Raw genomic sequence first — 27411 nt, 5'->3', positions numbered from 1 at the left:
ATTCAGAATGAATAGAGCCATGGAGCAGACGAGTGTTCTGAAATTTGAGTTTTTGTATTTTTACAAGGGACCCTGAAAAACCTCACCATATTTGTTCTTTTCATTTTCTTTTTTTTTTTTTTTTGTGGGGATTCGGGAGATTTGAGAAAGAAAGCAGGGCATATGCACCTCTTTAAGAATCAAAGAGCACTTCTCCCAAAAATAGTGTTACTGAACTCGGGTTCTGCTGCTTCCTGCTCATTAGCCAATGATTGAGGGACAAGGTTGGTGAAAAGAAAAGTAGGTTTATTCAAAATGGTGGCATTCTGGGAAGATTATCTCAAAGACCACCTTCCCCCTTCTGAGACTGGCCAGAAGGTTTTATAGGAACACAGGAAAAAGCACAACAAAAGAAAAAGGGAGTTAAACAGGCGATTCCTGAGCACTGAGGAAATGGGAGTTAGGTGATTCCTGGGCACTGATGTCCAAATAAAAACAAAAAAATGGCTTCCCGTAGTCCAGTTTGTTCCAAGATAAAGTCATCTCAGACTCTGTAGTCAGAGTGAATCTCAGCCTGGTTGCTGTGAAGCAGATGCCTGAGGGCTGAAATAGTTTCTTTGGAGTCAGTGTTCTGAAGGTTAAATAGATTAACGAGGTGTGCATGCGGCCATGAGAAAACAGGGTCACTAAATCCTGTAGGAGGGGAGGGAAGCAAAGAAAAGGAAAAAGAGTTTTAAACTAAATTACATTGTTAAATCAAAGTAAACTAGTGTGTTAAATCTTGAAAATACAGTGTCACCCTTACAATAGCACATAGAGAAAATTGTTTTGCAGAAAATTTTAGGAATTCCATAACTTCCCAATGTCTCCTCCAGATATGTTCTGATCCTATGTTTAGTATAAGATTTTGATCAGTGGCTGTCAGCTATTTTTTACTGCAACCCAGAATAATAAGCTCATGTTACATTGTGACCTAGGACACACACACACACACACACACACACACACACACACACCTATGCGCGCTGGAACGTACACGTGGACACACGCACACATACACACGCTCTCTCACTGACATCAGAAAGCAGCGATGCACTCAGTAATACTTACCCCGACCACATGTGATTTATTCTCATAGTTTCTATGTTTGTTTTTCCTTTAAAAAGATGTGATTTTTTTTTTTTTATTTAACTAAATTGATCTCAGTAGTAGGTTGTGTTTATTCTTTCTTAGACCCTCTTTTGGAGCAAATCAAGTGAGCTGGCGCATCAGTACACAAGAGTCCAGCAGGAGATGTTCACACTGGAGAACACACTCTTGGGTTACATAGCCGACGGTCTCAAGTGGTGCGGAGATGCTGACACTTCTGGTGAGGATCTGGGCCATTTGGAATCATCCAGGGACGTCGGGGTGAAAGAGCCCTGAGCTCTGCTAGGGACCCTGAAAGGGCAATGCAGAAGGAGGAACCCTAGGTACCCACCACCTATGCCCTTCAAAACAACTCACGCTGATGCAAAACTGCATTCTTTAGATCAACTCATGTTTCCATCCTTTCTTTTCTATCCCTCTTACCACTGCCTGAGTCCAGCCCACGAACACGACCTCTTTGTTGCTTAGTCTGTTGTAAGACTTACTGCTCACTCACTCCTTCCCCCTTTAGGTCAGCCACCATCCGGGCAGCACAGTGGGACAGCTTCTGTCTCTCATCTAAAATCTAGAAAGCTCTCTTTTGCCTCTAGGATGAAGTCTAAATTCCTTAGGTGGCCTGGCCTCTGCCTTTCATCTTCCAGCTCTCCCTTCCTTGTTCCTTCTCCTTGTGACCAGGTGGTACTAGTCTAAATCCATGACGTGGTCGCACAGCCCTTTCCCTTTGCACATGTTCTCTCTGCATGGAGCACCTTCTTCTATCTCGTCTGTCTCAAGACTCCTAGTCATCCTTCAAAACCAAGTTCAACATCAGCCTTCCCTAAGGGTGCTGCATACCACCACAGCCCACGTTAACCTTTCTGTGATTTATTTGATTATGTTAGATCATGAGGTCTCTGAAGGCAGGTCTTCTGTCTAATTCATCTCTTTATCCCCAGGATCTAACTCTCAAACGTTCAAACGTTTGTGTAGTCAACTGCAACAGAGGAAGAAAATGTGACACACACACACACACACACACACACACACACACACACACACTGGAATATCATTTCTCCTTAAAAGAGGAAATTCTGTCATTTTCAACAACATGGATGAATAATCTCCAGGGCATTATACTAAGTGAAATAAGCCAGAGAAAGACAATCACCGCATGGTGTCACTTATATGAGGAATCTGAAAAAACAGTTAAACTCATAGAAACAGTATAGAAAAGTGATAGCCAGGGGCTGGGGGTGGAGTAAATAGGGAGAGGTTGGTAAAAGGTATAATTTTCAGTTATAATATGATAAGATCTCAGGATCTAATGTGACATGGTGATTATAGTTGATAACATGGTATTGTATAATTGAAATTTGTTAAAAGAGTGGAACCTATATGTTCTCTCACAGACACACACACACAAACATAAATATGTGAGGCGATGAATGTGTTAATTAGCTCCTTTTGGGGAAGCCTTTTCACAATGTCTGTATATATATCTATACATATCTATATCTATAGATATAGATATGTATAGATATATATAGATATATCAAATCATCACATTGTATACTTTAAATATCTTACAATCTTATTTGTCAATTATAGGTCAAAAAATGAATTACAAAACTGTCTGTCCATTAAGGCAGACATCCTTTGGAGAAGTGACACAGAAACTATGTATTCGTACTCTATGCCTGTTGTACTCACAGCCTATCTTGATGGGGAAAGTGTAGAAAGACTCAGAGTCCAACTGAGCTTATGGGTGTGGGGACTGAGGGAGGAGAAGGGGAAAGCTGTCAACGGGAGAGAGCTGGCAGGAAGCAGAGTTGTGGTTGGTGAGATTGGCCCCAGAGAGCCCAGGTTTTCCTCTGATTTTTCCTGGACACGGGGATAATGAGGGGCTTGTCCCTGTCAGAGGAGCTTTTGCTGCAATTCCCAGAAGGATGACTCAAAGCTGGTGACTGTGTTCCTGTCTGGAATTTGGAGGGTAAGGTAAGGACTTGGATGGGATTCGGGGGGCACTTAGTTAAATTGGATTGAGATGTGTCCATTTTCCATCCTCCATTTTGGCAGTGATACCACTGGAAAAGGCTCCACTGTGATCTGATAGCTATGGAAGAGCAGAGCTTAATTACACCCTTACTTTTCCACTTTAATTATTTTTCTATTAACTATGTCTTTTAGAAATAAACTATGACTCTTGTCCAACCTGGCGGGGGAAATGCATCAACAACACTTTTTCTGTATTCTGGAACACGGTGTCTAAAAGGGTAAGTACCGAAAGTGAAATTCTAGAATTTTGGAGACCAAAAGATCATCCAGTCAGTGGTTAGTTTTACAATTTTTTTTTAACTCAGATCCTTTTAGGAGCAAAAGTGTAGGAATCTTTCCTGAGAAAAATGATTCAAAGCACATGCCATAAGATTTTTTACATACAATTTGAAGACATTCATGGAGGGCACATGGGCTCCAGTTGTAGAACCCCTGCTCTTATCCATGTCTTGGCTTTGGCTGCCAGGAATATCTGTCTTGGTTTAATCCTCTGATCCAGGTGTTGGCCAATATCAGATTCCTGGAACAGTCTTAACAATCTACATTTACAGACCACTTCCTTCGTGCTAGGCACTGTCCTTAGGATTTTACATGGATTAAAACTTTACAATCGCACAAGAACCCTATGAAGTAGGTACCATGAGTATCACACCCACTTTACAGATGACAGAATAGAGGTGTAGGTAAATAAGCAATCTACTAAACGTACACAGGAAGTGACACATCTGGGAGTTTACCCCAAGGTGTTTGACTACAGATGCAGAATCCAGGCTGGGAATTACACTCCATTGTTCCCTTCACACCCTCCTCTCTATTTCTGACTTTATTCAAAGCTGCCTTTGTGCATATTTCTTTTCTAGTAAGTTGCTTCTTTGTAAGTGGACTAGGAAAAAAGGGAAAGGGAAGAAGTGAAGGGAAGAAAAAGAGGGAGAAAATAAAACTAGACTACTTCTAGTTCTCCAAAATTAAATTTAAACATCTGAGGAGTTAGGGCATGTGGGAACTCATGTTTAAGTGCATATCTATAGTAAGTTCTGGGCCAAGTGCCTACCTATATATCACCTCAGTTAGTCCTCAAACTAGGTGGTGTGAGAAGGTACACATCTCCACATTAAAGGTGAGAAACAAAGACTCAGAGTTTAAGCGACTCCTCCAAGTCAATGGTCTAGTAATGAGGGAGAGCCCAACCCATGCTAAGGAGATTCAGGTAAACCCTGGGATGGACAAGGAGGTAACCAGGGGTTTGCATTAGGAGATCGTTTACACTTGGACAGATTCTTGAACCATGTGCCTGACCTTCAGGTCCCATATGTCAAATGGGGATAAAAATAATGTCTGTCCCACAGGGTTATTGCAGTGTTTAAACAGAAAGCACTGTCCCATCAACTCATTCACAACGCATTCCTTCCACAAATAGTTGTTGAGAACTTACTCTGTGCTTTGAAAAATCAGAGGCACTGTATAGTTTTTCTGTTTGTTTCTTTGCTTTCTCTGAGAAAAGTTTCTATTTACTGTATGCTCTGTGATATGTTTTAGGGCAATGCTATTGCTAACATCTTTTAAAGCCAAGTCACATTTGATATGTTCTCCAGACTGCCCTTGGAGCTAGGAGCTCAGTGGCGACAGTGATCACAGGCGCTCTACCATCGTGAGCAACCCAGGGACGGCATCTCCGTGTTACAGGCTGATCACTCACTCTCGGATGCATGTACACAGCCTTCTTTGATCAGACTAGACACTTTCTTTTCCTGATAATAGAGGCAGTGTTGCTTGGGGTTTCACGTCCTCGCTTCCAAGTGATGTGACCCAATACTTACTTTGCTGGTCCTCTTGAGAATGACATAGTGTTGTAGGGTCTGTACTTGGCTCCCTGTAGTTAGCACTTGACTGATAATTATTGGGCCTCTGTCCTCTACTCATCGCTCCCTGTAGAGAGACAGAAACCGCACTGGATTTTCACAATTCCGCTTCAAATTGTTCAGTGCTGTTTATCCCCTGCGGACTAAAGGCCAGATTTCTTGGCCAAGCTTTCGTGGTCCTCCATGAACTATCTTATCTACCCCACTTCAGAATCCACTGAAGTTTTCCCCCCAAGCCCCTCTGTTCTCCCAAACCCCTTGCTTTTCTGTCAACAGCTGCCTCAGCCTTTACCAGGTGAAACCCTATTCATCCTTCAAGACCTAGCTTTGTTGCCCTCTTTATACTTTTTGTATTTCTTTCCTAATCTCATCACTGAGTATTTGGACTTCTTGCTTTCCCTTTCCTCTCTTCCTCCTTCCACAGATTTTCACCGAACCCCCACTCTGGGCCATACATTAGCCTCGAGGCTCCAGGGCTGAGTGACAAGCAGGACGGCTGGGCTCACAGCTCTCAGACTTTTCAGCACCAGTACTAAGCCCACCTGAGCTTTTCACAGTGTGAGATAGTTGGGTAACATGAGAAGGGACCTGAGCTAGTCCCAGTCCATGGGCCTCCTGGAGGAAACATGCCGATTGCTTTGTTTTGCTCACTTTGGTTTTCCCCAGTGCCTAGCAGGGAATCCAACTGAATGTTTGTTGCATAAGGAAAAAAAGCTCTTTGCTAAATAATGTTCATTCATTCATTCATTCATTCATTCCTCATTTCTCTTTGTGCCTGTGCAGGCCTCAGTGTCACCTTCTCTCCCAGTTTCCCCTTTGTTGGTGACCTCATTTCCCTTACCGCTGACTCAGCTACCCTGCTCCCTAAATGAAATCAGCAGTGTCTACAGTACATGGCACCAAGAAAGCACTTTCATCTTCCTGCTCCAGTGATCTTCCTCTTACTCTTCGGAATTCTGACTTCTGAATGTCCAATTTAGCAACAATGACATTGAACTTCATTGTTTAAGCACAGATTGAAGCGACTGCTTTCAGAACTCTCATGTGAAACATAATCCCTCCGATAGTTTGGGATGAATATTACCTAGACCTGGCATTCCTGAGCTAGAACCATGCAGGCTAACGCTGAGAGCTGGTAGAATTGGAAAGGCTGGGGTGTGGCGATTAAGTTTGCATGCTGAGGAATTGTGGGCCTTTTTTTTTTTCAAGTTTGCAGAAAATGCCTGCGGTGTGGTCCAGGTGGTGCTCAATGGGTCCATCAGTAATTCCTTTAATAAAAACAGGTACTTCTTTCTTTACATTCTGTTTGCAAGGGTTAGCATAGCTTCCTATTTGATATTTCATCTATAGAAATATATACTTTTCATGTTTAAAGTCAGTACTGAAGATTTGTGCTAAAAAAGGTAAAATTTGTGTATTCTATCGAAAGGTTTGGGTTTCTAAGTCAACGCCTTAGACTGGTTTCTCTGTTGTGTAAAATCCTTAAAGGTGGTAACAGTCTTTGCACTGTGTCCAGCTCCCCTCTTGACTTTTCAAAGCCTGGTGGGATTTTCTCAGCTCTGTCTCCCAGTACACTCCACCATGCCCAATTCCTGCCTCTGTTCACACTGTTCCCCCATCAGACCTGCCTCCTCCCTCCGCTGCTTATCTACATCCTGCCATCTTTGAAGGTCTGTCCTTCCTCCTCTGTCCTCCATGCCCCTGTGAGTCCCAACTCAGCAGTGAAACCACCACTGGGGACATCAGGAACTGTGCTGTGTGCTCTTGACTGTCGTCATCTCTTTGCAGGCATTGTCAGCAACTTAGTGTCGTGGGTAAAAGTGGGATTTTAGGGGTCGTTACATACTACAAACGTGACTTTAGGCAGGGCATGTAACCTCTTTGAGCCCCTGTAGTAGGTACCTGCAGAGATGATAGTGATATGAAGATTGACTGAGATAATGTATGAAAATGCTGAGCTCTGTTCCTGACAGACAGAAAGTGCTCACCAAGTATCAGCTATTATTCTCTCATTTAATCCATACCATTAATCTGGCCACAATAATGCCTTCCTTCTCTCACTGCCTTCTATACTTACAGCTTTTACCACATGGATTACCTTTTTAGTTCTTTGTTCTCCGGGTTTTCCCTGCATAAGGCTGGATTGAGAGAAGGGAGCACATAGTAATGTGCCTTGGACACTCTAGGTGCTCCAAATTAAATTTCCTTCTCTCCTTTTTGAATATTTAGTTCTATGAAGAAGCGTTTTTTTCTTTTGTCTTCTGACTCAACCTCATGGCCTTTTGGGTAAAGTCCTAATAATCCAGAATTGTATATTCTGATATTAGGGATCTAATTACTTGCAGTAGGAGTGGCAGCTGTCAGAGAGTAATGGGGAAGAGTTTAGGACATCAGGGTCTTTCCGAGCAATGTCCCAACTTGCCTGAGAGTGTGGATCACCTGGGCATTGCTCAGCTGCAGGTTCTGGTTCAGCAGGTGGCCATGGCCTGAGCTGCTGCACTGCTAACAGCTCCCAAGTGACGTCATTATGTTGGTCTAAGACCCGATCTTGGAATAGCAAGTCCTTAAAGAATGAACATCAATGTACAGATTAAGAATCTTATTTTGAGGATCTTAGGTATCAATGGTCACACTGAAAGAGTAAAAGTGTCTATTTCTAATGAAAATCATGGGTCAGTTCAAAAGGGTAGGTTCTAACCAATGGCACCCCACCTGCTGGCTTTTCACAGCAGCTCTGAGCTCTGGGTGCCTGAATGATTTAGTTTGGGGTTGACGATGTTCTTTGTCTCTTCTACCTTAGCACTTTTGGACGTGTGGAAATCTATAATTTGCGTCCAGAGAAGGTTCCTACACTGCAAGCCTGGGTGATGCATGACATTGGAGATAGCAGGTATATGCTACTACTTTGTACTCATATATTCTCAGAGTTATTTTGTCCACCCAAGAATCTACAGTCACAAGAAAGCATTGAGGAAAGAAAGACTGGCTCAGGAAATGAATGGGGCCTCACTCTGCATTCAGCCCATCCCAACAACCTCCCAATTTTATCACCACAATGGGTGTCTCCCTAGTTTACACCTTCGGCTCCGCTGCTGACCTGTGAACTCTTAGTGGAGACTCTGCTTCACCTTTTTATCTCAAGGCTTTGCACACCTGCTACCTAGAAGAAACTAAGAGACTCAAGAAATGTTTGCGCGACCTTCTTATTTTAACACTTTCTTCTTTCTTTCCCAGTGTCTCATGCTCAAGTTCCTCCATCAATGATCTGAAATTGATTTTAAGCAACAGGAATATTAAATTTACCTGCCACGATAACTACAGGTAATTGATTTCTTCTTGAGAAAGAAATGGTCATCTTGCTATGTACTGGCGTTTTCCCTTGGGCCTTAATGGTGGACTGGGATGGTGACCTATGGTGATCTCTGTTTCTTCCCCCAGCCTAACCCAGAGGGTCCTAGCCTTCTGAAGAAAATATGGGGATTCCTCATTTCAGGTTGCTGCTTCTGCTGTTTCTTGATCATCAACTGACATTCATAGTCCATAACTGTGCCATGTTAGAGCCAGACATTCCTTTTCATCTCCACATATTATCATCAGACATCCCTTCTCAGTATTTATTTTTATGGCTTTACACGGGAAATGAACCTAAACGGGGCCCCACTTTAAGTCATTCACTCCTGGACTTGACCTTTCTCTATGTTGCCGCTGTAGGAGAGAACGTGTGTGGATGCTTAGTGGTCCACACATGCTTTTGTAGCTAATGAAGCGTCTTCTCTCACTCATGTCTGGAACCATAGATATACTTTCTGCCTCAAGGTATCATTTTTGTTTTCTTCTCATAGGCCTATCAAGTTTCTTCAGTGTGTGAAAAACCCTGAGCATTCATCCTGCAGTTCTTTAATATGAGCCAATAGACACGGCAGTTTCAGAGCTTGGAGCCCTTCTGTTATACATCACTGTGCCTGACTCAGGAGACACGCTGGTGGAAGGCCTACTTCCTGACATCCCCTTTCTCGGTCATCATGTCAACACTGGAGATGGAATTCTTTCCCCCCAATGTCTCAAAATAACTTACGTTATTTACATAGTGTTATTTTCAAGTCCTAACATTTAAGAAAAATTATATAAAATAAAAATGAAAATTTTGTATTAAATTATTTCATTTTAATTTTCATGTCATGCTATTATGTAGTTTATATGTTGGTAACATTCTTTCTATCGAAGAGTGACCACACCAAAATCTCTTATTTAATAGGCAAGAAAGGTAAAGAAAGGTAGATGTCCAAGCTTTTCAGAAAACGTTACATTTGGAAATGAATGATCTTGTCTCAGGATATATTTTTGTACCCTTCCTACAGATAAACAGTAATACCATGGTTATGGGTCATGTTGGGGAAAATATTCTGTAGGATATAAACTACCCATATACTTGATACTTTACCTCTAAGAACCTTTGTAACAACTCTATGATATTTATATTATTATCTCTCATTTGTTAGATGAGAAAATGGAAGTTCAGAGAGGTTATATAATTTGCCTAAGGTCATACATTTAGTTCAAGGTAGAGGCTGAATTTGAACTCAGCTCTGTCTGACTCCAAAGTATATGTGCTCTCTCTTTCTAGGCCTGTAATACCAAACTGTCAGTGCCTTGTTTTTGCTTCCAATAAATGCATGTTGGATTAAATTGAATACAATAGAATCTGGAATGTGATTTTTTGGATGGCTTCAAACAGATACACTATTTTCCTCCTCTTTCTCTTCTTTCTATTCCTCATGTTCAGTTTCTTGCATATGTTAATAGGCAGTTAACATATGTAGTGGTTCTAGATACTGACAGTTCAGTTTGTTCATTTGTCCTTTTTTTCTTGGTCATTCCTGCTCAAGGTTTATCACTTTTGCTACTCTCTCAAAGAACCAACCTTCAGCTTTCTTGTTTTTCTCTTTTATTTTTATTATTTTTTTGTTCTTTTCATTATTAGATATATAGAAACGCCTTATAATTTCTTTGGGTTTTAAAATTCAGCACCTTGAAATGGAAACTCAGATCACTGATTTTTCAGCCCATTTTCTTTTCTTATGCATATATTTTAGTAGTATAAATTTTCCTCCAAGTGCTTCTTTAGCTGGGACGCTTACGTTTTGATCTGTCTTTTTCATTATCATTCAGTTAAAAATAGTTTCTAATTTACTTGTTATTTAGAAATGTGTTGTTTAATTTTCAAATGTCTGTTGATTTCTAGTTTTCTTTGAACCCAGAGATTTGTTGAAAATGCATAAATTTCAGAGTTAGGCATTTCTGGGTTCATATTTTAGTGTTACTCTGTGATCTTGAATGAAATACCTAACCTCTCTGAACTTCAATTTCCTTGCTACTCAAATAAGGATTATAAACTTACTCCCACTAACGTGTGGTTAGAACTAAAGAAATGACAACATTGATGACGCATATTGCCTTGTATGTAAACAAGTACTCAACCAAGGTTGGCTCCTTTCTGCCTGCCACTGGTGGGCAATTCAGTTTTTTTTCAGGAGCCCTTGCAGCTAAGTCACTGTGGTCAGTCCACGGAATCTCACTGGCTCCTCCTTCACTTAAGCACATCCTCACGGGACTTAATTTTGGCAGGACATGAGGCAAGGTGCTTGGGACCAGTTGTGATCAAGATGCAGACTTGCCCCAAGTTTCAATGAACTCTATTTGCAGAATGTCTGCTAATCTACTGGGTGACCTGGCTGTTTCCCACTCCGGACAGTTTCTGACTTAATGTTGCCCTTGCTTGCTGATTTCTGGACTCTGTAAATGTACCTTCCTTGTTCACCAGGATACCCCTGGAAGTGGCTGCCTGTGCCAGGAAAAGAATGTTCTTTACAGTTGTCCCAAAGATGAAACGGATAGAGTAGAAATCAATTTGCAAGAGGCTTCTCCCAAGAAAACCATTTGAGTGTTCAAGTTCAAAAACCAGTGAAGACTAATAGGAGACTGATCCCATAGTTTTTACACCGTGCCTCGGAGGACCCTGGGAGCCCTGGAAGTGGCTGGGGTGGGGGTGCTCTTTTCTCCTTGCACCACGTCTGAATCTTTATTACCGTGCCACCCCGTTCCTGCCTCTTCTCTCTCTGCAGTTCCAACTTGGGTACCTTTGCCATTAGCCATGTGGTCGTCTTTAGCCCTAAGGCCACTCTGACCTACATATATAAATAAATCCTCCATATCCTTCGTAAAAGTGACATCAGTACTGAATTACTGATTGCTCATCAACCTCTTACTCGTATACATGTATGTATGTATATATGTGATTGGAAGGATCAATACAAGTACAAATTTGTAAATTTTGTATATTTGTAATTTTATATAGTTACAAAATGTTTTTCTAAAGACCTGAATTACACTTTTGATCAGGAAAAAACAATACACTAAATGCAATATTTAAAAAACTTTTATTAAAATATATTAAGCATATAATATTATATTCATTTCAGAGGGAAAACAATAATTATTCAACATTTATATACCTAAGTGATCTGACACCATACCATGCTATCACAATATTATTGACTATATTCTCTATTGCTGTACATTATATCCTCATGACTTATTTGTTTTATACCTGGAAAAGTGGAACTCTTTTTCCCCATCACCTTCCCCCTTTTTGAAAATTTTGAATGACAGTTGATATTCAATATCACTTTATGTTAATTTTAGGTGTACAGTATAATGGTTAGACATTTGTATAATCTAAGAAGTGATCCCCCTGACTAGTTTAGTACCCACTTGGCACTATACAATTATTACCATATTATTGAGCATATTCCCTGTGCTTTACTCTACATCCGTAGGATTATTTTAACTACAAATTTGTACTTCTTAATCCCTTCACCTTTTTTCAACCCCCTCCCATCTATCACCCTGATAAATCTAGTACCCATCTGACACTATATGTACTTATTACAATATTATTGACTATATTCCTTATCCTATACCCTACATCCCCACGGCTACTGTGTAACAACCAATTTCTACTTCTTAACCCCTTCACCTTTTTCACCCACCACCCCAATCCCCCTCCCATCTGGCAACCATCAAAATGTTCTCTGTATCTATGAGTCTGTTTCTTTTTTGTTTATTTTGTTCTTTAGAAAAATAAAGAACATATAAGTGAAATCACATTGCGTTTGTCTTTCTGTCTTTCTCTGTCTGACATACTCCACTCAGCACAATACCCTCCAGGTCCATCCATGCCACTGCAGACAACAAGAGCCCATTTCCTTCCATGGCCTAGCAATATTCCATTGTATATATGTACCACCTCCTCTTTATCCATCATCCACCGACAGACACCCAGGTTGTCCCCACATCTTGGCCATTGTAAACAATGCTGCAGTGAACATATGGATGCACATGCTCCCTGGAAATAGCGTTTTGGGTTTCTTTGGATAAATACTGGATCCTTCTTTGTGTCTTGTTTTAAAGTTTATTTTGTTTGGTGTAAGTACTGCTATCCCAGCTTTCGTTTGTTTGTTTGTTTCCATTTTCACAAAATAACTTTTTCCATCTCTTTACTTTCAACCTGTGTGTGTCTTTCAATCTGAAGTGAGTCTCTTGCAAGCAGCATATGTGAAGGTTTTGTTTTCTTATCCATTCATCCACCCTGTGTTTTTGATTGGAGCATTTAATCCACTTACATTGAAAGCAATTGTTGATAGATATGTAGTTATTGCTATTTCATTATTTATATTTTTTTATATATTTTTTTTAACCCCCATCTTAAAGAAGTCCCCTTGATAGTTTCTGTAATACTGGCTTGGTGGTGATGAACTCCTTTAGCTTGTTCTTGTCTGGGAAGCTCTTTATCTGTTCTTTGATTTTAAGTGATAGACTTGCTGGGTAGGATAATCTTAGTTGTAGGTCTTGCTTTTTATCACTTTGAATATTTCGTGCAAATCCCTTCTAGCCTGCAAATTTCTGTTGAGAAATCAGCTGATAGTGTCACGAGAGCTCCCTTTAGATAACTAACCACTTTTCTCTAGCTGCTTTTAGCATTCTCTCTTTGACTCTAACATTTGCCATTTTAATTATAATGTGTCTTGGTGGGGGTCTGTTTGGGTTCGTTTCTTAGAAGTCTCTCTGTGCTTTCTAGGCTTGTATGTCTATTTCCTTTGTCAGGTTAGAAAAGTGTTCAGTCTTTATTTCTTCAAATAGATTCTCAATCCCTTGCTTTCTCTCTTCTCCTCCTGGTAGCCCTATGGTGTGAATGTTGTTATGCTTGATGTTGTCCCAGAGGTCTCTTAAACTCTCCTAATTTTTTTGGATTCTTTTTTCCTTTCTGCTGTTTCTATTGGGTGTTTTCTGCTACCTTATCTTCCAAATAGCTGATTCAATCCTCTGCTTCAACTGGTCTGCTGGTGATTTCTTCTGGGGTATACTTCATTTCAGTTTTTGTATTCTTCACTTGTGACTGGTTCTCTTTTTACGGTTTCTATGCCTGTTTTTATGCTTGCTTTCTCTCTGTCGAAGTTCACACTAAGTTCCTTGAGCATCCTGATAGCCATTGTTTTGAGCTCTGTATCTGGTTGGTTGCTTGTCTCCATTTAATGTAGTTCTTTTTCTGGAGTTTTCTCCTGTTCTTTCATTTGGGACATATTCCTTTGTTTCCTCATTTTGGCTGCCTCTCTGTGTTTGTTTCTATGTATTAGGTAGATCTGCTATGTCTCCCAGTCTTGCCGGGTGGCCTTATATAGTAGGTGTCCTGTGGGGCTCAGTGGCACAGCCTCCCTGGTCACCTGAGCCGGGTGTTCCAGGAGTGTCCATTGTCTGGGTTATGTATGCCCTCCTGTTATAATTGACACTTGGTTGCTGTTGGCATGTTCGTAGGTGGTATTGACCCTCAGGCTGACTGGGTGTGGGGTTTGGGCACATCCACAGCTCATGGAGCAGGATTCGCTGCAGCAGGCTCTGGTGCCTGTTGACACTGCACTTTGTGTGTGCTGCTTGTGGGGCTAATTAGGCAGTGCTCTGCTGTGTCTGTAGCCAACCTCCAAGTATTGGTCTGGGGCCTCTTGGGAGGGGCTGTGGTGCAGGCCCAGGTTAGCCACTGCCTGTGACCGGCAGGGAAGCACAAAGTGAGCCATAGTTGGTCGCTGCCTGTGCTGTACCTGGAGATGTAATGGAGAGGCCACACTGCAAATTGAGAACTGCTGCCACCAGTACAGGGTTTGGGGTAGCTCCACAAAAAGCAGACACTCCGAGGCCTGCTGCCACCTACTGGCTCACGGAAGCCTCAACCACTGATAAAGCCTCCTGCACTATGCAAGTTGGATGAGGCAGGGTCTCAATGAGTCCGCAGATTTGAGCTGGTGAGCTCACCAGGCCAATCAGATTCAGATTTGGCCTGTGGGGGAGGGCTCAACACAGGAAAGATGGCGCCCACCCGCTGGCTGAATGGGAGAAAGGCCCCACTCAGGGTAATGGGGACTGTCCCTCCAGTCCTTGCCCTGAAGTTCCATAACTCAGTCTCTCCTCATATGTCTCTGACACGCCCAGAGTCACCATCTGTCGTGCAGGGTGCCAGGCAGGGTCTCTGCTCCTGCTCCCCATACAAGAATGCAGGACATGGTGAGGCTAAAAAGGAACACCCACGGAGCCATAGGTAGGGGAGTCATACCACTATAGTCTCACTGGAGGCTGGATCCACACTGTCCGCAACCGCCATCCACGCTTGCCAGCCCAGCCGCCATCTTCTTGCTAGCCCCCATCTTTCTCTCTCTGCTAGTGTAGCCACAGCAGTTATATTAGTGGCCAATGGCTCACTGGTTACAGCTGACGGCCAACTAGCCACAGCTGATGGCCATCCCATCACAGTTGATGGCCATTTACTACCTGAGCCAGCACCTGTCTATGTGAGACTGAGAGCCTGGAAACTACTTTCTGGGGCTCTGCCCCCACACCATCCCTCTGCCGGAGTCCAGGGTAAGTGCTGTGTGGGCCCTTTAATGGCATGTCTGGGTTTTCTGCATCCTTCCCTCCCACCTGGATGGTGGGAATCCCTATTGTTTTTCGCAGTGAGAAGTTGTGGGGTTCCTTTTCCCAGCAGAGTACTCTGGGCTGGGCAACCTGGTGTGGGGGACTGGGGTCCCTCACTCCTTCTGTGGTATCCATATATACTCCGTATATTAAGCTGTCACATGTGAGTGTGGGACAAGGCCATTTCGTGTCTGCCCCTTTTACCAGAGTCAACTGGCTTCTTATTTATACTTTTAATTATAAAACTTCCATTCAGCTAGACTTCAGATGGTTCTCCAGGTTGATTGTTCTATACTATAGTTGTAATTTTGATGTGTTTACGGCATGAGGCATTTATCTACTCTGCCATCTTCGATCTCCAGACTAAATGCAATTTTTAAAAAGAAAAGAGTAACTTATAAATTCTTGATGATCAACTAATGTAACTTCATAACTAATGTAACATGGAGAGCTGAACTGCTCTTTTTCTGCATGAAATTTAATGACTATAGCTTTAGAATATATAATTTAGAATGACTGTATTTCCTTACAAGAGGAGCATTTTAACAATTTTACAGGTGTCAAGTAACCCTTGTTCAAATTGCGCAAACATCAATTTCAGCATTATGGGAGTTTTATTTGGAAGTGAACTTTTAACTATTAATACAAATGTCAGGATGCTATACAAAACATCCACAGGAAATTCATCATCTTTTTTTTTAATTGTTCACAAACATTTCCTACATTATCCAACATAAAACAAAGATATGGTGTATCTTTTCTTTTCAATTTGCATACAATGGAAAAATAAGAATATATACGTATATATATACACATATATAAACATAGCTTTTGTTTTTTAAAAAAGCTTGACTAGTAGGCACTAGAAAGGCTCATAGTTTAAGTCTATAGGTGAGAAATTATCTGATAAAAATAATCAGAATTTATTTTGCATCAGTTGCATCCATAACCAAGTATTATTCTGATTAATAAAACTTGTAGCCATTATGCTTCTGGTATATACTTATTCCATGACACAATTTATAGTGCTACTGCCCACCTTGGTTCTTTTCACAATTATTAACATAGAAAACTGTTGCAAAGTAGGAGCAAGCATTTGCAAAAAAAATCCCCAGCTTATTATAAGCGTCAATGTATATGATGGAATTTTTTCACAAGCAATGATCTTTCAAACCATTAAGAAGTCACCAGAACTGAATTTGCCAAGATATTTTGCCTCTGTCCAAGAGCTACATTTATTTATTCCAACAGAGGAGATGGAAAAATCAAATTTAGTGTTTAATTTGGTGTGGGTTGGGGAATTCGGCCATTTGAAAAATGGCCATTTTAAAGATAATGACCACCAAAGACAGGTTCAGTACATTTATCTTAAAAATCATAAAATGTTTCTTACAAAAGAGCATTGCATTCTGCATAGTGAGCTGAATAGTTACCAGGGACATAAGGACTATTGTTACTTTTCCTCCCTGTCTCCCCCACCCCCAAATGTTACAGTGACCACAAAGCAAAGTGTTCAAATAATTACATAGTGGGAATTTTCTTTTTTAACCAACAATGAAAAAAATTAAAATTCACTCACTCTGCTGCTGTTTCAAAATTTCAATGTCAGTTTTTGCATACCCTCCTACCCCAGCCTATTTGTAAGGAACTAAAAGATTACATCTAGTGAACAGCAAAGATTTCATTACACCTCAAATGTAGAACACCTAGGAAGCAGAGAAATGTCGGCTTTTTAACAGAAGCGGAGACAAAAAAAAAAAAAAAAAAAAAAGATGTATGACTCCTTCAGTTGTTTGCTAGACTTAGAAAAACTTTCCAGAGTACTGCTTCACCCAATAAAAATGGAGAAAAAAAAAATATCTTGCATTAGAATCCTTCAATATCTGCATACTGCTTCACACTGTTCTGCAACAAACACTGTGCATTCTGTGTCTGGTCCTGTGGTCCTGTAAGGGTAATGATCTGATCTTCGGATCCTTCTAAGGGTTCATCAGTTTTGATCGAAGCTCCTGACTCATGATGAATCTGTTTAATCCGCTGACCACATTTGCCAATAATAGATCCATCCTAATCCTTGGGAATAGCTTCTTGTGTAGCAATAATAGGTCCTCCATTCTCGGAATGTAAGGCTGTGCACGCCCTTTGATGGGAGACTCTGATACAAGATCAAGGATGACCTTCATGCATTCTACAATCCAATGAGGTTTTCCTCCAGTAAGAACCACTCTGTCAGTAGAATGAGGAAAAGCTTGATTGTTGTCTGAGTGTTCTCTCAAAGTTCTTTGATTATAACACCTTTGACCCCAATAATTCCTCCTGCCAGACTCTGTTGAATCAACAGTCTCAGCTGGCATTCAAAGTCGACACTTCCTTTATATAGTGTTGGTAATTTAAGCCTTCCACAGCATCACATTTGAGTGGCAGCTGGCTGGTAGCAGCGGGTGATGGCAACTGCAGGCCCTCTTCCAAGGTAGGGATGATTTTCTCCAGAATTTCTCCAATTGTTTCCATATCAGCACTGATACTCAATAGGCACTTGGTCCACTGCTGTCTGGGACTGAAACACTGGCATTGTAGTCTGTAGGCAAAGCCATGATATCCTTGCCTCCTTTTCCAGTCACTGCCCCAGCATTCTTGCTCTGAAGCCGAATTTGTAATTCAACCATCTCATCAGTGTTTCTAGATCTTTTAAAACCTCGTTCCTCTTCCATGTCTTCTGCAGATTGTTTACCAAAGTCATCATTGGTTTTGGTGTTGTGGAACATACCCTCTGGCTGCTCAGTGTCAATTTTCTAGGATTAAATGGACATATCAATCTAGGCCACAAACAAGCGGGATGTAGGCAAGACATTGTTGAGGTTAATGCTGCAGAGAAATGGAGGGTAACAGAGAGAAACGTCTGCAGCCAGCTTTAGAATATGTTTCAATTTCCAGTTTCTTTTGATTTTTGTCCTTTTCTTCTAACATCAAAAATCTTTTCATTCAAATTCTAAAAATTTATTGTAAGAAAATCATAAGGGAGGAAATATTTGAAATCAGAATAATGACCAAATAACTGTGGAGTAACAATACTATGGAAGATTATGTATTATTAAAATATTATTTATGGAGGATATTTAAAGACAGGTAAAATATCTATCATATAATGTATAATTAAAATCTTAGGAATAAATTCTTGGAAAATCATTTATACATACAATTATTACTATTAATGACATTTATTTTTGAGTGATGAAGTTACAAGTAATTTTATTTTCTTCTTTGTGCTCTGTTAATTTTCAGTGTTACATATGAGCACAATATTGCTATTGTAACTTGAAAAGTTATTGGCAGAGCTGTTACTTTTGTAGAGCAAAAGGGTTATTTTTGTAAAATATAAATTTGAACTTTGCTTTGACTACTAATTAATTAGCAATGTAAGAATACTAAAATTTATCAGGTTGAAAAAAATTTAGTTTCAGAAAACAAAACAAAATGTCCAAAATGTCTTTCAGCAAGTGAATGGATAAGTAAAAGGTGGTACATTTAGACAAGAGAATATTACTCAGTGCTAAAATGAGCTATCAAGCCATGAAAAGATATGGAGAAAACTTAAATGCATATTACTAAGTGAAAAAAGCCACTCTGAAAGGGCTATATGATTCTAACTATATGACATTGTGGAAAACCAAACTTGGGTAGGGAGTAAAAAGATCAGTGGTTGCCAGAAGTTGGGGGCACGGGAATGATAAATGAGAGAGCACAAAGAATATTTAGAGCAGTGCAACTATTCTGTATGAAACTATGATGGTGGGATATGTCATTCTACATTTGTCAAAGCCCATACAATGTACAAAGCCAAGGGTGACCCTGAGGGAAAGTATGGACTTTGGGTGATGATGTGTCAATGCACATTCATTGATTGTAACACATGCCCCTCCACTCTGGTGGAGAAGCTGATAGTGAGGGAGGTGGTGCATGTGTGTGGGAAAGAGGTGTGAGAACTCAACTTTCTGTTCAGTTTTGCTATGAGCCTAAAACTGCTCTAAAACTTAAGTTTATTTTTTTAAAAAACAAAATAAAATCAGTGAATGATATTCAGTAACCTTACTTTCAGTGAATTCCACTTGTGGCTTTCGTTTGAGTTTTTTGTTTTGTGTTTAGCTGCTCTGGTAAGTTTGGGAACACATTGCACAGTTGCCTCCTAGAGACTCAAGTATGTGTTCCTCCCCCCAGCTGAGATATTTGACCTTTAGCCTCTTTGTGTTGCAGTATAGGAATGGATAACATAAGTCTCCTAGGGAATCAAGTAAACATCTTATAAGAAAAGCTGGTTAGAAAATTTTGGCATGAATTGTGGGGATGTTCTGGGTGATTTGAAATGTATATATGAAATAAACAATATATAAACTTTGCCAAACTTGCTATGAGCGGGTTATTCTATTTGACTTTTACTCCATGTATATTTATTATTAGCTTGGTGCAAAGGTTATTGCGGTTTTTGCAATTATTTTTAACCGTTTAAACCACAACTACTTTTTCACCAACCTAATATATTTATTCTCAAACAACAAATACCCTTTTTAAAGGGGTTGTGTCTGTGGCAGTTCTTAATTGTTTTTTTAGACACACTAGAAAACTATTAATATCAGATGGCTCAGTTCAATAAGGAGAGGTGGCAAGATTCGTTACACATTAACTGATTTTGTGCTTTGCACATTTTTCAATACAAAATAAAGTTCAGACCGAGGATGAGAGGGGTGGAAGAAGGCAGGGAACACAGCAAGTCAGAGATCAAGGAAATGAACCCCAAGGAAAAGCCATTTCTCATCCCATTTTCCTCATTATTTCGCTTAGATCTGGCATTGTGAGAACAGCCCTATAAATCCAGTTTGGAAAGTGTGGAATGTGGGTGCCAGAAGTAAGACTCTGGCCGGTCATTCAGTCATTTACTTCTTCAACAGCACTTGAGCCCCAAATCTCAAGTCTTGGAGTACTAAGAGAATAACTTCATTTTCTGCCAACCTCGGCCTGAGCAAATCCTGGTTTGGTTGGGAAAGGAACCTCAATGAAATTCTCAGGGGATGCGTTTTTGGCCTGGGTGGTCCAGACCAGAGCCTTTGAGATTTGTATTGTCCTAAGAGATCTACTGGCATCTGTGATATTAAGCTAGAAAGTGTCAAACTTGGAGACGTAACCACTTTGGGAGCTGCATGGGGTCGAGAAAAGCTTCCAGAGGAAGTCGCAGTGAAAGTGACCTAGCAGTCAATGAGTAGGGGATGTAATAGATGAGTAGGAGTTGGTGGACAGCGGGGAGGCAGGATGGCCTGGTGACAGGGAAGAGGCTGGTCTGGTTGGGGTCAAGAGAAGCCCCACAGGACTGAGTGCCTTGGGGGCTGGGGAGAGAGGCGCCTGTGGAGGCTGGAGGAGGAGTTAGGGGCTTGTATGCTCGCTTGCTGTGTCTACAACTAGTGGAGGTGTGAGGAGTCAGAGTGAAGTTTCAAAGGTTACATATCTACAAAGTGTGGCTTAAAAGAAAGCCACCAGCCTGGCTGTGGTGGAGAAAATGGATGGCAGAGGTTGGGGAGACAGGATTTGGGGAGAATGGATGGGAAGCTCTTCCGAGGTGAGAAAGAGGGTGGGCTTTCTCTTGAACTAGCTGGTGGCAGAGGAGATGCATGAAGTGGAGATTTGATAAATGATTTTCAGGCAGAAGGAACCAACTTGTGGGTGGATGTGTGGGATGAGGGAGAAGGAAGCGTCAAAGACTTGGAAGTTTCTAGCTTGGGCATCTGGAGGATGGGAATTTTTTTATTACAATTTGAAAGTCCAGAGAAAGATCTCCTTTGAAGGAGAAAGATGAACATTTCAGTTTTGGATGGAGTAATTTACAAGTAGAGATAACCCTTCCTCTATCAACTTTTTGTCCCCTTCATGACCTCCCAGCCATGGAGTCCCTGTGAGACTTAGGTGCTCTGTTCCATTACTAAAATCCCATCTTTACTTACACTTTCAATCTCCTTGCCTTTCTCTTCCCTGATGTTATAGGCTGCATGGTGTCCCCACCCCCAAGTTCATATGCTGAAGTCCTAACCCCTAGGACCACAGATTGTGACTGTATTTGGAGATGGGAACTTTAAAGAGGTAATCAAGTTACAACGAGGTCATTATGGTGGGCCCTAATCCAATATAACTGGTATCATTATAAAAGGAGAAAATGTCAACACAGATGTGTGGACACACAAGGGAATGTCCACATAAGGACACAGCAAGAAGGCAGCTATCTATTAACAGAGGAGAGAGGGGCCTGCCGGGAAATCAACCCGCTGACATCTGGATCTCAGACTTCTAGTCTCCAGGACTGTGAGAATATCGTTTCTGTTGCTTTATCATGGCAGCCCTGGCAAACCGACACACAGGCAAACCCCAACCCCATCAAATCCAACTCTGCCTACTTCTGCTGTTTGCTCTAAGCAGAAGCAGGTGGCTGGATAAAACGTACCCTCACTAACTGGCCTTTTTTTCACCTTCCTGACCACTTGATGACACCCTGGGAACCTCTCTCATTTCCCACGCCTTCCACTCTCCCGGGGTCCTGCAGCTCGCCCAGCACCCCACCCACTCTCAGTAGGTGACCTTCTCATTCACTGAGAAGAAATCAAAAGAGAATGCCCACATGTCACCAGCAGCATGTATACTAACCTTGGTAGCCCTAAAGTCACGTTCACCTCTTTCCCTAGGTCAGGAGGCAGAGCTGTTACCCACACCCCATGTCTGGGATTCCCAGTGCTAAGAGAACTTGAGAGAGGCGAGGCAAGGGATGTCTGGGAAAAGCCACTCAGTTATGTATTGAACCACCACTTGGAGTGCTTACTGCATGGCAGATGCTTTTCTAAGCACAACCCGTGGATTATAGAATTGTTTCCACTCCACGTGCTCACAGAGCAGGTAGGAATAGCTGACATTTATCGAGTGCTTACCATGTTTCAGGCTTTTTGCTAAACAGGTCATAAGGGTGAATTCACTTAATCCTCATAACAACCCAGTGAAGTGGGTACTAGTATTGTCCCCACTTTACATCTGAAGCACAGAGAGGTCACGTTGCCCAGCCAGTGGGTAGTGGAGCTGGGTTTGAACCCAGACTTAATCATGATGCCACTTGAGAGAAGGGGTAAGGCTAGGTGGAGCCTTAAAAGGGGGTTGAGCTGGCATTTTTCAACACTAAGTAGTAGAGGCAGAGCATTTCTTTGCAGGTGAAAGGCATTTCTTGCACAGAGGTTCAAAGACGGGTAGCCAGCCTTTCTATTTTCCAGGCCGCAGTGTGGCTAAGTGCAAAGCTGACAAAGGGAGCAGGCAGAAAGGTTCAAGGATATACTGTGTGTTATTGAGGCATCTGCAGAGTAAGGTTAAGGTGGCTGCTTCTCTGCTGTTGTTGAAGTTTTTAAGTCCTTTAAATCTTTATTTTTTTTTATTAGTTTCAGGTGCACAAGATATATTAATCCTTAGACGTTTAACATGTATATCCCTCATACTGTGTGAACCCCCCTCACCCCATCCACTATCCCTCTGACATCGCCCAGAGCCATTACATTTCCACTGTCTCTATTCCTAATACTGTACTCTGCTTCCTGTATGTATATACATACATATATATATATACATACATATATATATGTATATATACATATAAAATTATATTTGGCATTCATTATTGTTCAGCTTCAGGTGTACACTGCAGTGATCAGGCATCTACATCATCCCTGAGGTGGTCTCCCTAACGAGACATGTATCCATCGGATACCCTACAAAATCTTTACAACATTATTGATTACGTTCCCCAAATTAATTTTTAAAACCCCGTGGCCATCTTGTGGTTACCGACTGTTTTCTAATCCCCTCACCTTCCCCCTTATCCCCATCCCCCGACCCATCTAGCAACCCTCAGCTTTTCCTCTATGTCTCCAAAACTGTTTCTGATTAGTTCATTCACTTATTCTTTTCTTTAGATTCCTCATATAAGTCAGATCATATGGCATTTGTCTTTCTCTGTCTGACTTATTTCACTTAGCATAATGTTCTTTAAGTCCATCCATGTTGTTGCAAATGATAAGATTTCTTTCTTCTTTATGGCTGTGTAATACTCTATTATATAAATGTACTAGTTTCTTAATCCAGTCATCTACTGATGGGCATTTCGGTTGTTTCCAGGTCTTGGCTATTGTGTATAGCGCTGCAATAAACATAGGAGTGCATAAAGATTTTTGAATTGGAGTTTTGGATTTCTCCGGATAGATACCTAGGAGTGGGATTGCTGGATCACACGGTAGTTCCATTTTCAGATTTTTGAGATACCTCCATACTGTTTTCCATAGTGGCTGCACCAATCTGCAATCCCACCAACAGTGCACAAGTGTTCCCTTTTCTACACATCCCCGCCAGCACTTGTTGTTTGTTGATTTATTGATGATAGCCATCCTGACTGGGGTGAGGTGGTATCTCATTGTGGTTTTTATTTGCATTTCTCTGATGGTTAGTGAGGTTGAGCATTTCTTCATATGTCTGTTTGCCACCTGTATGTCCTTTTTAGAAAAATGTCTCTTCATGTCCTCTGCCCATTTTTTAATTGGGTTGTTTGTTTTTTTGGAGTTAAGTTGAGTGAGTTTTTTATAAATTTGTGATATTAACCCCTTATCAGATATATCATTGTCAAATATCTTTTCCCATTCAGTAGGATCCCTTTTTGTTTTATTGATGGTTTCCTTTGCTGTGAAAAAACTTTTTAGTTTGATGTAATCCCACATGTTTATTTTTTCTCTTACTTCCCTCGCGCGAGGGGATATATCAGTAAAAATCTTACTCCGGGTAATCTCTGTGAAGTTTCTTCCTATATTTTCTTCTAGGAATTTTATGGATTCAGATCTTACATTTAAATCTTTAAGCCATTTTGAATTTATTTTTGTATATGGTGTAAGGAGGTGGTCCAGCTTCATTATTTTGCATGTGTCTGTCCAAGTTTCCCAGCACCATTTATTGAATAGACTGTCTTTACCCTACCGTACATTCTTGCTTCCATTGTCGTAGATTAAATGGCCATATAGGCATGGATTTATTTCTGGACTCTCTATTCTGTTCCATTGATCTATGTCTCTGTTTTTATGCCAGTAAAATGCTGTTTTGATTACTGTAGCCTTGTAGTATAATTTGATGTCAGGTATTGTTATACCTCCCACTTTGTTCTTATTTCTCAAGATTGCTGAGGCTATCTGGGATCTTTTATGGTCCCATATAAATTTTAGGATTATATGTTCTATTTCTGTGAAAAACGTCATTGGCAGTTTGATAGGAATTGCGTTGAATATGTATATTGCCTTAGGCAGTATGGATAGTTTAACTATATTAATTCTTCCTATCCATGAACATGGTATGTGTTCCCATCTATTTGTATCTTCTTTCATTTCTTTCTTCAGTGTCTTATAATTTTCTGAGTACAGATCTTTTACTTCTTTGGTTAAATTTATTCCCAGGTATTTTATAGTCTTTGGAGCAATTGTAAATGGGATTGCTTTTTTAATTTCTCCTTCTGATGTTTTATTATTGGTATATACAAATGCAACTGATTTCTGAATATTAATTTTGTATCCTGCTACTTTACTAAATTCATCTATCAGCTCTAATAGTTTCTTGGTGGAGTCTTTAGGGTTCTCTATATATAGTATCATATCATCTGCATATAATGACAATTTTACTTCCTCCTTACCAATTTGGATGCCTTTTATTTCTTTTTCTTGTCTGATTGCTGTGGCTAGAACTTCCAGAAATATGTTGAATAGGAGTGGAGAAAGTGGGCAACCTTGCCTTGTTCCTGATCTTAAGGGGAATGGTTTTAGCTTTTCCCCATTGAGTATGATGTTAGCTGTGGGTTTATCATATATGGCCTTTATTATGTTGAAATATGATCCCTTTATTCCCACTTTCTTAAGGGTTTTTATCATAAATGGCTGCTGGACTTTATCAAATGCTTTTTCTGCATCTATTGATATGATCATGTGATTTTTATTTTTCATTTTATTAATGTGGTGTATCACATTAATTGATTTGTGGATGTTGAACCACCCTTGCATACCAGGGATGAATCCCACTTGATCATGGTTTATGATCTTTTTAATGTATTGCTGAATTCTGTTCGTTAATATTTTGTTGAGGATTTTTGCATCTATGTTCATTAGTGATATCGGCCTGTAGTTTTCTTTTTTGTGGTGTCTTTGTCTGATTTTGGGATCAGGGTGATAGAGGCTCTCTAAAAAGTGTTTGGGAGTCTTCCCTCCTGGATTTTTTGGAAGAGCTTGAGGAGAATAGGTGATAATTCTTTTTTGAACGTTTTGTAAAATTCACCTGTAAAGCTATCTGGTCCAGGGCTTTTGTTTGTTGGGAGATTGTTGATTACTGATTCAATTTCCCTGGTGGTGATCAGTCTATTCAGGTTTTCTGTTTCTTCTTGAGTTAGCCTTGGAAGGTTGTACTCCTCTAGAAAATTGTCCATTTCTTCCAGATTGTCAAATTTGTTGGCATATAGCTGCTCATAGCAATTTCTTAAAATTTTTTGTATTTCTGCGGTGTCTGTTGTCACTTCTCCTCTTTCATTTCTGATTCTATTAATTTGGGTCCTCTCTCTCTCTTTTTTAATGAGTCTGGCTAATGGTTTGTCAATTTTGTTTACCTTCTCTAAGAACCAACTCTTGGATTCATTGATCTTTTGTATTGTTTTTCTGGTTTCTATTTCATTTATTTCCACTCTGATCTTTATTATCTCCTTCCTTATACTCCCTTTGGGCTTATTTTGCTGTTCTTTTTCCAGATCCCTTAAGTGTAAAGATAAACTGTTGATTAGTGATGTTTCTTGTTTCTTTAGGTAGGCCTGCAATGCTATGAATTTCCCTCTTAGGACTGCTTTCGCGGCATCCCATAGATTTTTGGGTCGTCATGTTTTCATTTTCGTTTGTCTCGAGATATCTGTTGATTTCTTCCTTGATCTCCTGCTTGACCCATTCATTATTTAGTAACATGTTATTCAGCCTCCATGAATTTGTGTGTCTTCCAGTTTTTTTCCTGTAGTTCATTTCTAATTTCATAGAACTGTGGTCAGAGAAGACAATGGTATGATTTCAATTTTCTTAAATTTATCAAGACTTGTTTTGTGGCCTAACATATGGTCTATCTTGGAAAATGTTCCATGTGCGCTTGAGAAGAACGTGTATTTTGCAGCATTGGGGTGAAATGCTCTGAAAATATCGATTAAACCCAAGTGGTCCAATGTATCATTTAAGGCTGTTGTTTCCATATTGATTTTCTGTCTGGAAGACCTGTCCCTTGTTGTCAGAGGTGTGTTGAAGTCCCCTACTATGATAGTGTTACTGCTGATCTCTGTCTTTATGTCAGTCAATATCTGTTTTATATATTTAGGTGCTCCTACGTTGGGTGCATAGATGTTTACTAGGGTTATGTCCTCTTATTGGATCAATCCCTTTATTATTATATAGTGCCCATCTTTGTCTTTTAATATGTTCTTCATTTTAAAGTCTATTTTGTCAGATATAAGTATTGCAACTCCAGGTTTTTTCTCATTTCCATTTGCATGAAATATCTTACTCCAACCCTTCAGTTTCAGCCTGTGTGTGTCTTTTGATCTGAGGTGAGTCTCTTGTATACAGCATATACAAGGGTCTTGCTTTCTTATCCACTGAGCCACCCCATGTCTCTTGATTGGAGCATTTAATCCATTTACATTTAAAGTGGTTATTGATAGGTACATAGTTATTGCCATTTTTAAATTTGCAGTTAGATTGTTTTCATCTTTCTTCTATTTACAGAAGTCCTTTTAGTATTTCTTGCAATGCTGGCATGGTGGTAATAAATTCCTTTAGCTTTTTCTTTTCTGGGAAGCTCTTTATCTCTCCATCAACTTTAAATGAGAGCCTTGCTGGATAAAGCAATCTAGGTTGTAGGCCTTTGTTTTCCATCACTTTGAGTATCTCCTGCCACTCCTTCCTGGCCTTCAATGTTTCTGTAGAAAAGTCATTTGATAGTCTTATGGGAGTTCCCTTGTATGTAACCCTCTGTCTTTCTCTTGCTGCTTTTAGGATTCTCTCTTTGTCTTTAACCTTTGCCATTTTAACTATAATGTGTCTTGGTGTGGACCTGTTTGGGTTTATCCTGGTTGGAACTCTCTGCACTTCCTGGGCTTGTATGTTGGTTTCCTTCATCAGGTTAGGGAAGTTTTTGGACATTATTACTTCAAATATGTTCTCAATCCCTTGCTTCCTCTCTTCACCTTCTGGTATTCCTATGATGCACATGTTGTTGTGCTTGATGTTATCCCAGAGGTCTCTTAAAC

At 40.4% G+C, this 27411-nt stretch overlaps 1 protein-coding gene and 1 pseudogene across 1 annotated transcript in view; one reads left to right on the top strand and one right to left on the bottom strand.

Annotated features, from left to right (window-relative positions):
• The window catches only part of LOC109435264 (ADP-ribosyl cyclase/cyclic ADP-ribose hydrolase 1), a 51876-nt gene extending 42681 nt beyond the window's left edge, over positions 1-9195 (top strand). The window contains exons 4-9 of the mRNA XM_074321644.2: positions 1213-1348; positions 3295-3380; positions 6231-6304; positions 7822-7911; positions 8256-8342; positions 8864-9195. Of these exons, the coding sequence (XP_074177745.2) occupies positions 1213-1348; positions 3295-3380; positions 6231-6304; positions 7822-7911; positions 8256-8342; positions 8864-8927 (537 nt within the window). The 3' untranslated portion in view covers positions 8928-9195. The remainder of the gene's footprint in view (positions 1-1212; positions 1349-3294; positions 3381-6230; positions 6305-7821; positions 7912-8255; positions 8343-8863) is intronic.
• Positions 9196-17020: 7825 nt separating this feature from the next.
• On the bottom strand, positions 17021-20235 carry LOC148759331 (heterogeneous nuclear ribonucleoprotein K pseudogene; annotated as a pseudogene).
• Positions 20236-27411: the final 7176 nt, after the last annotated feature.

This window comes from Rhinolophus sinicus, chromosome 1 (genome assembly GCF_057876585.1).
Source record: "Rhinolophus sinicus isolate RSI-liver-muscle chromosome 1, RSI-T2T, whole genome shotgun sequence".
NCBI lineage: Eukaryota > Metazoa > Chordata > Mammalia > Chiroptera > Rhinolophidae > Rhinolophus > Rhinolophus sinicus.
This window is presented reverse-complemented; position numbering and strand designations above follow the sequence as displayed.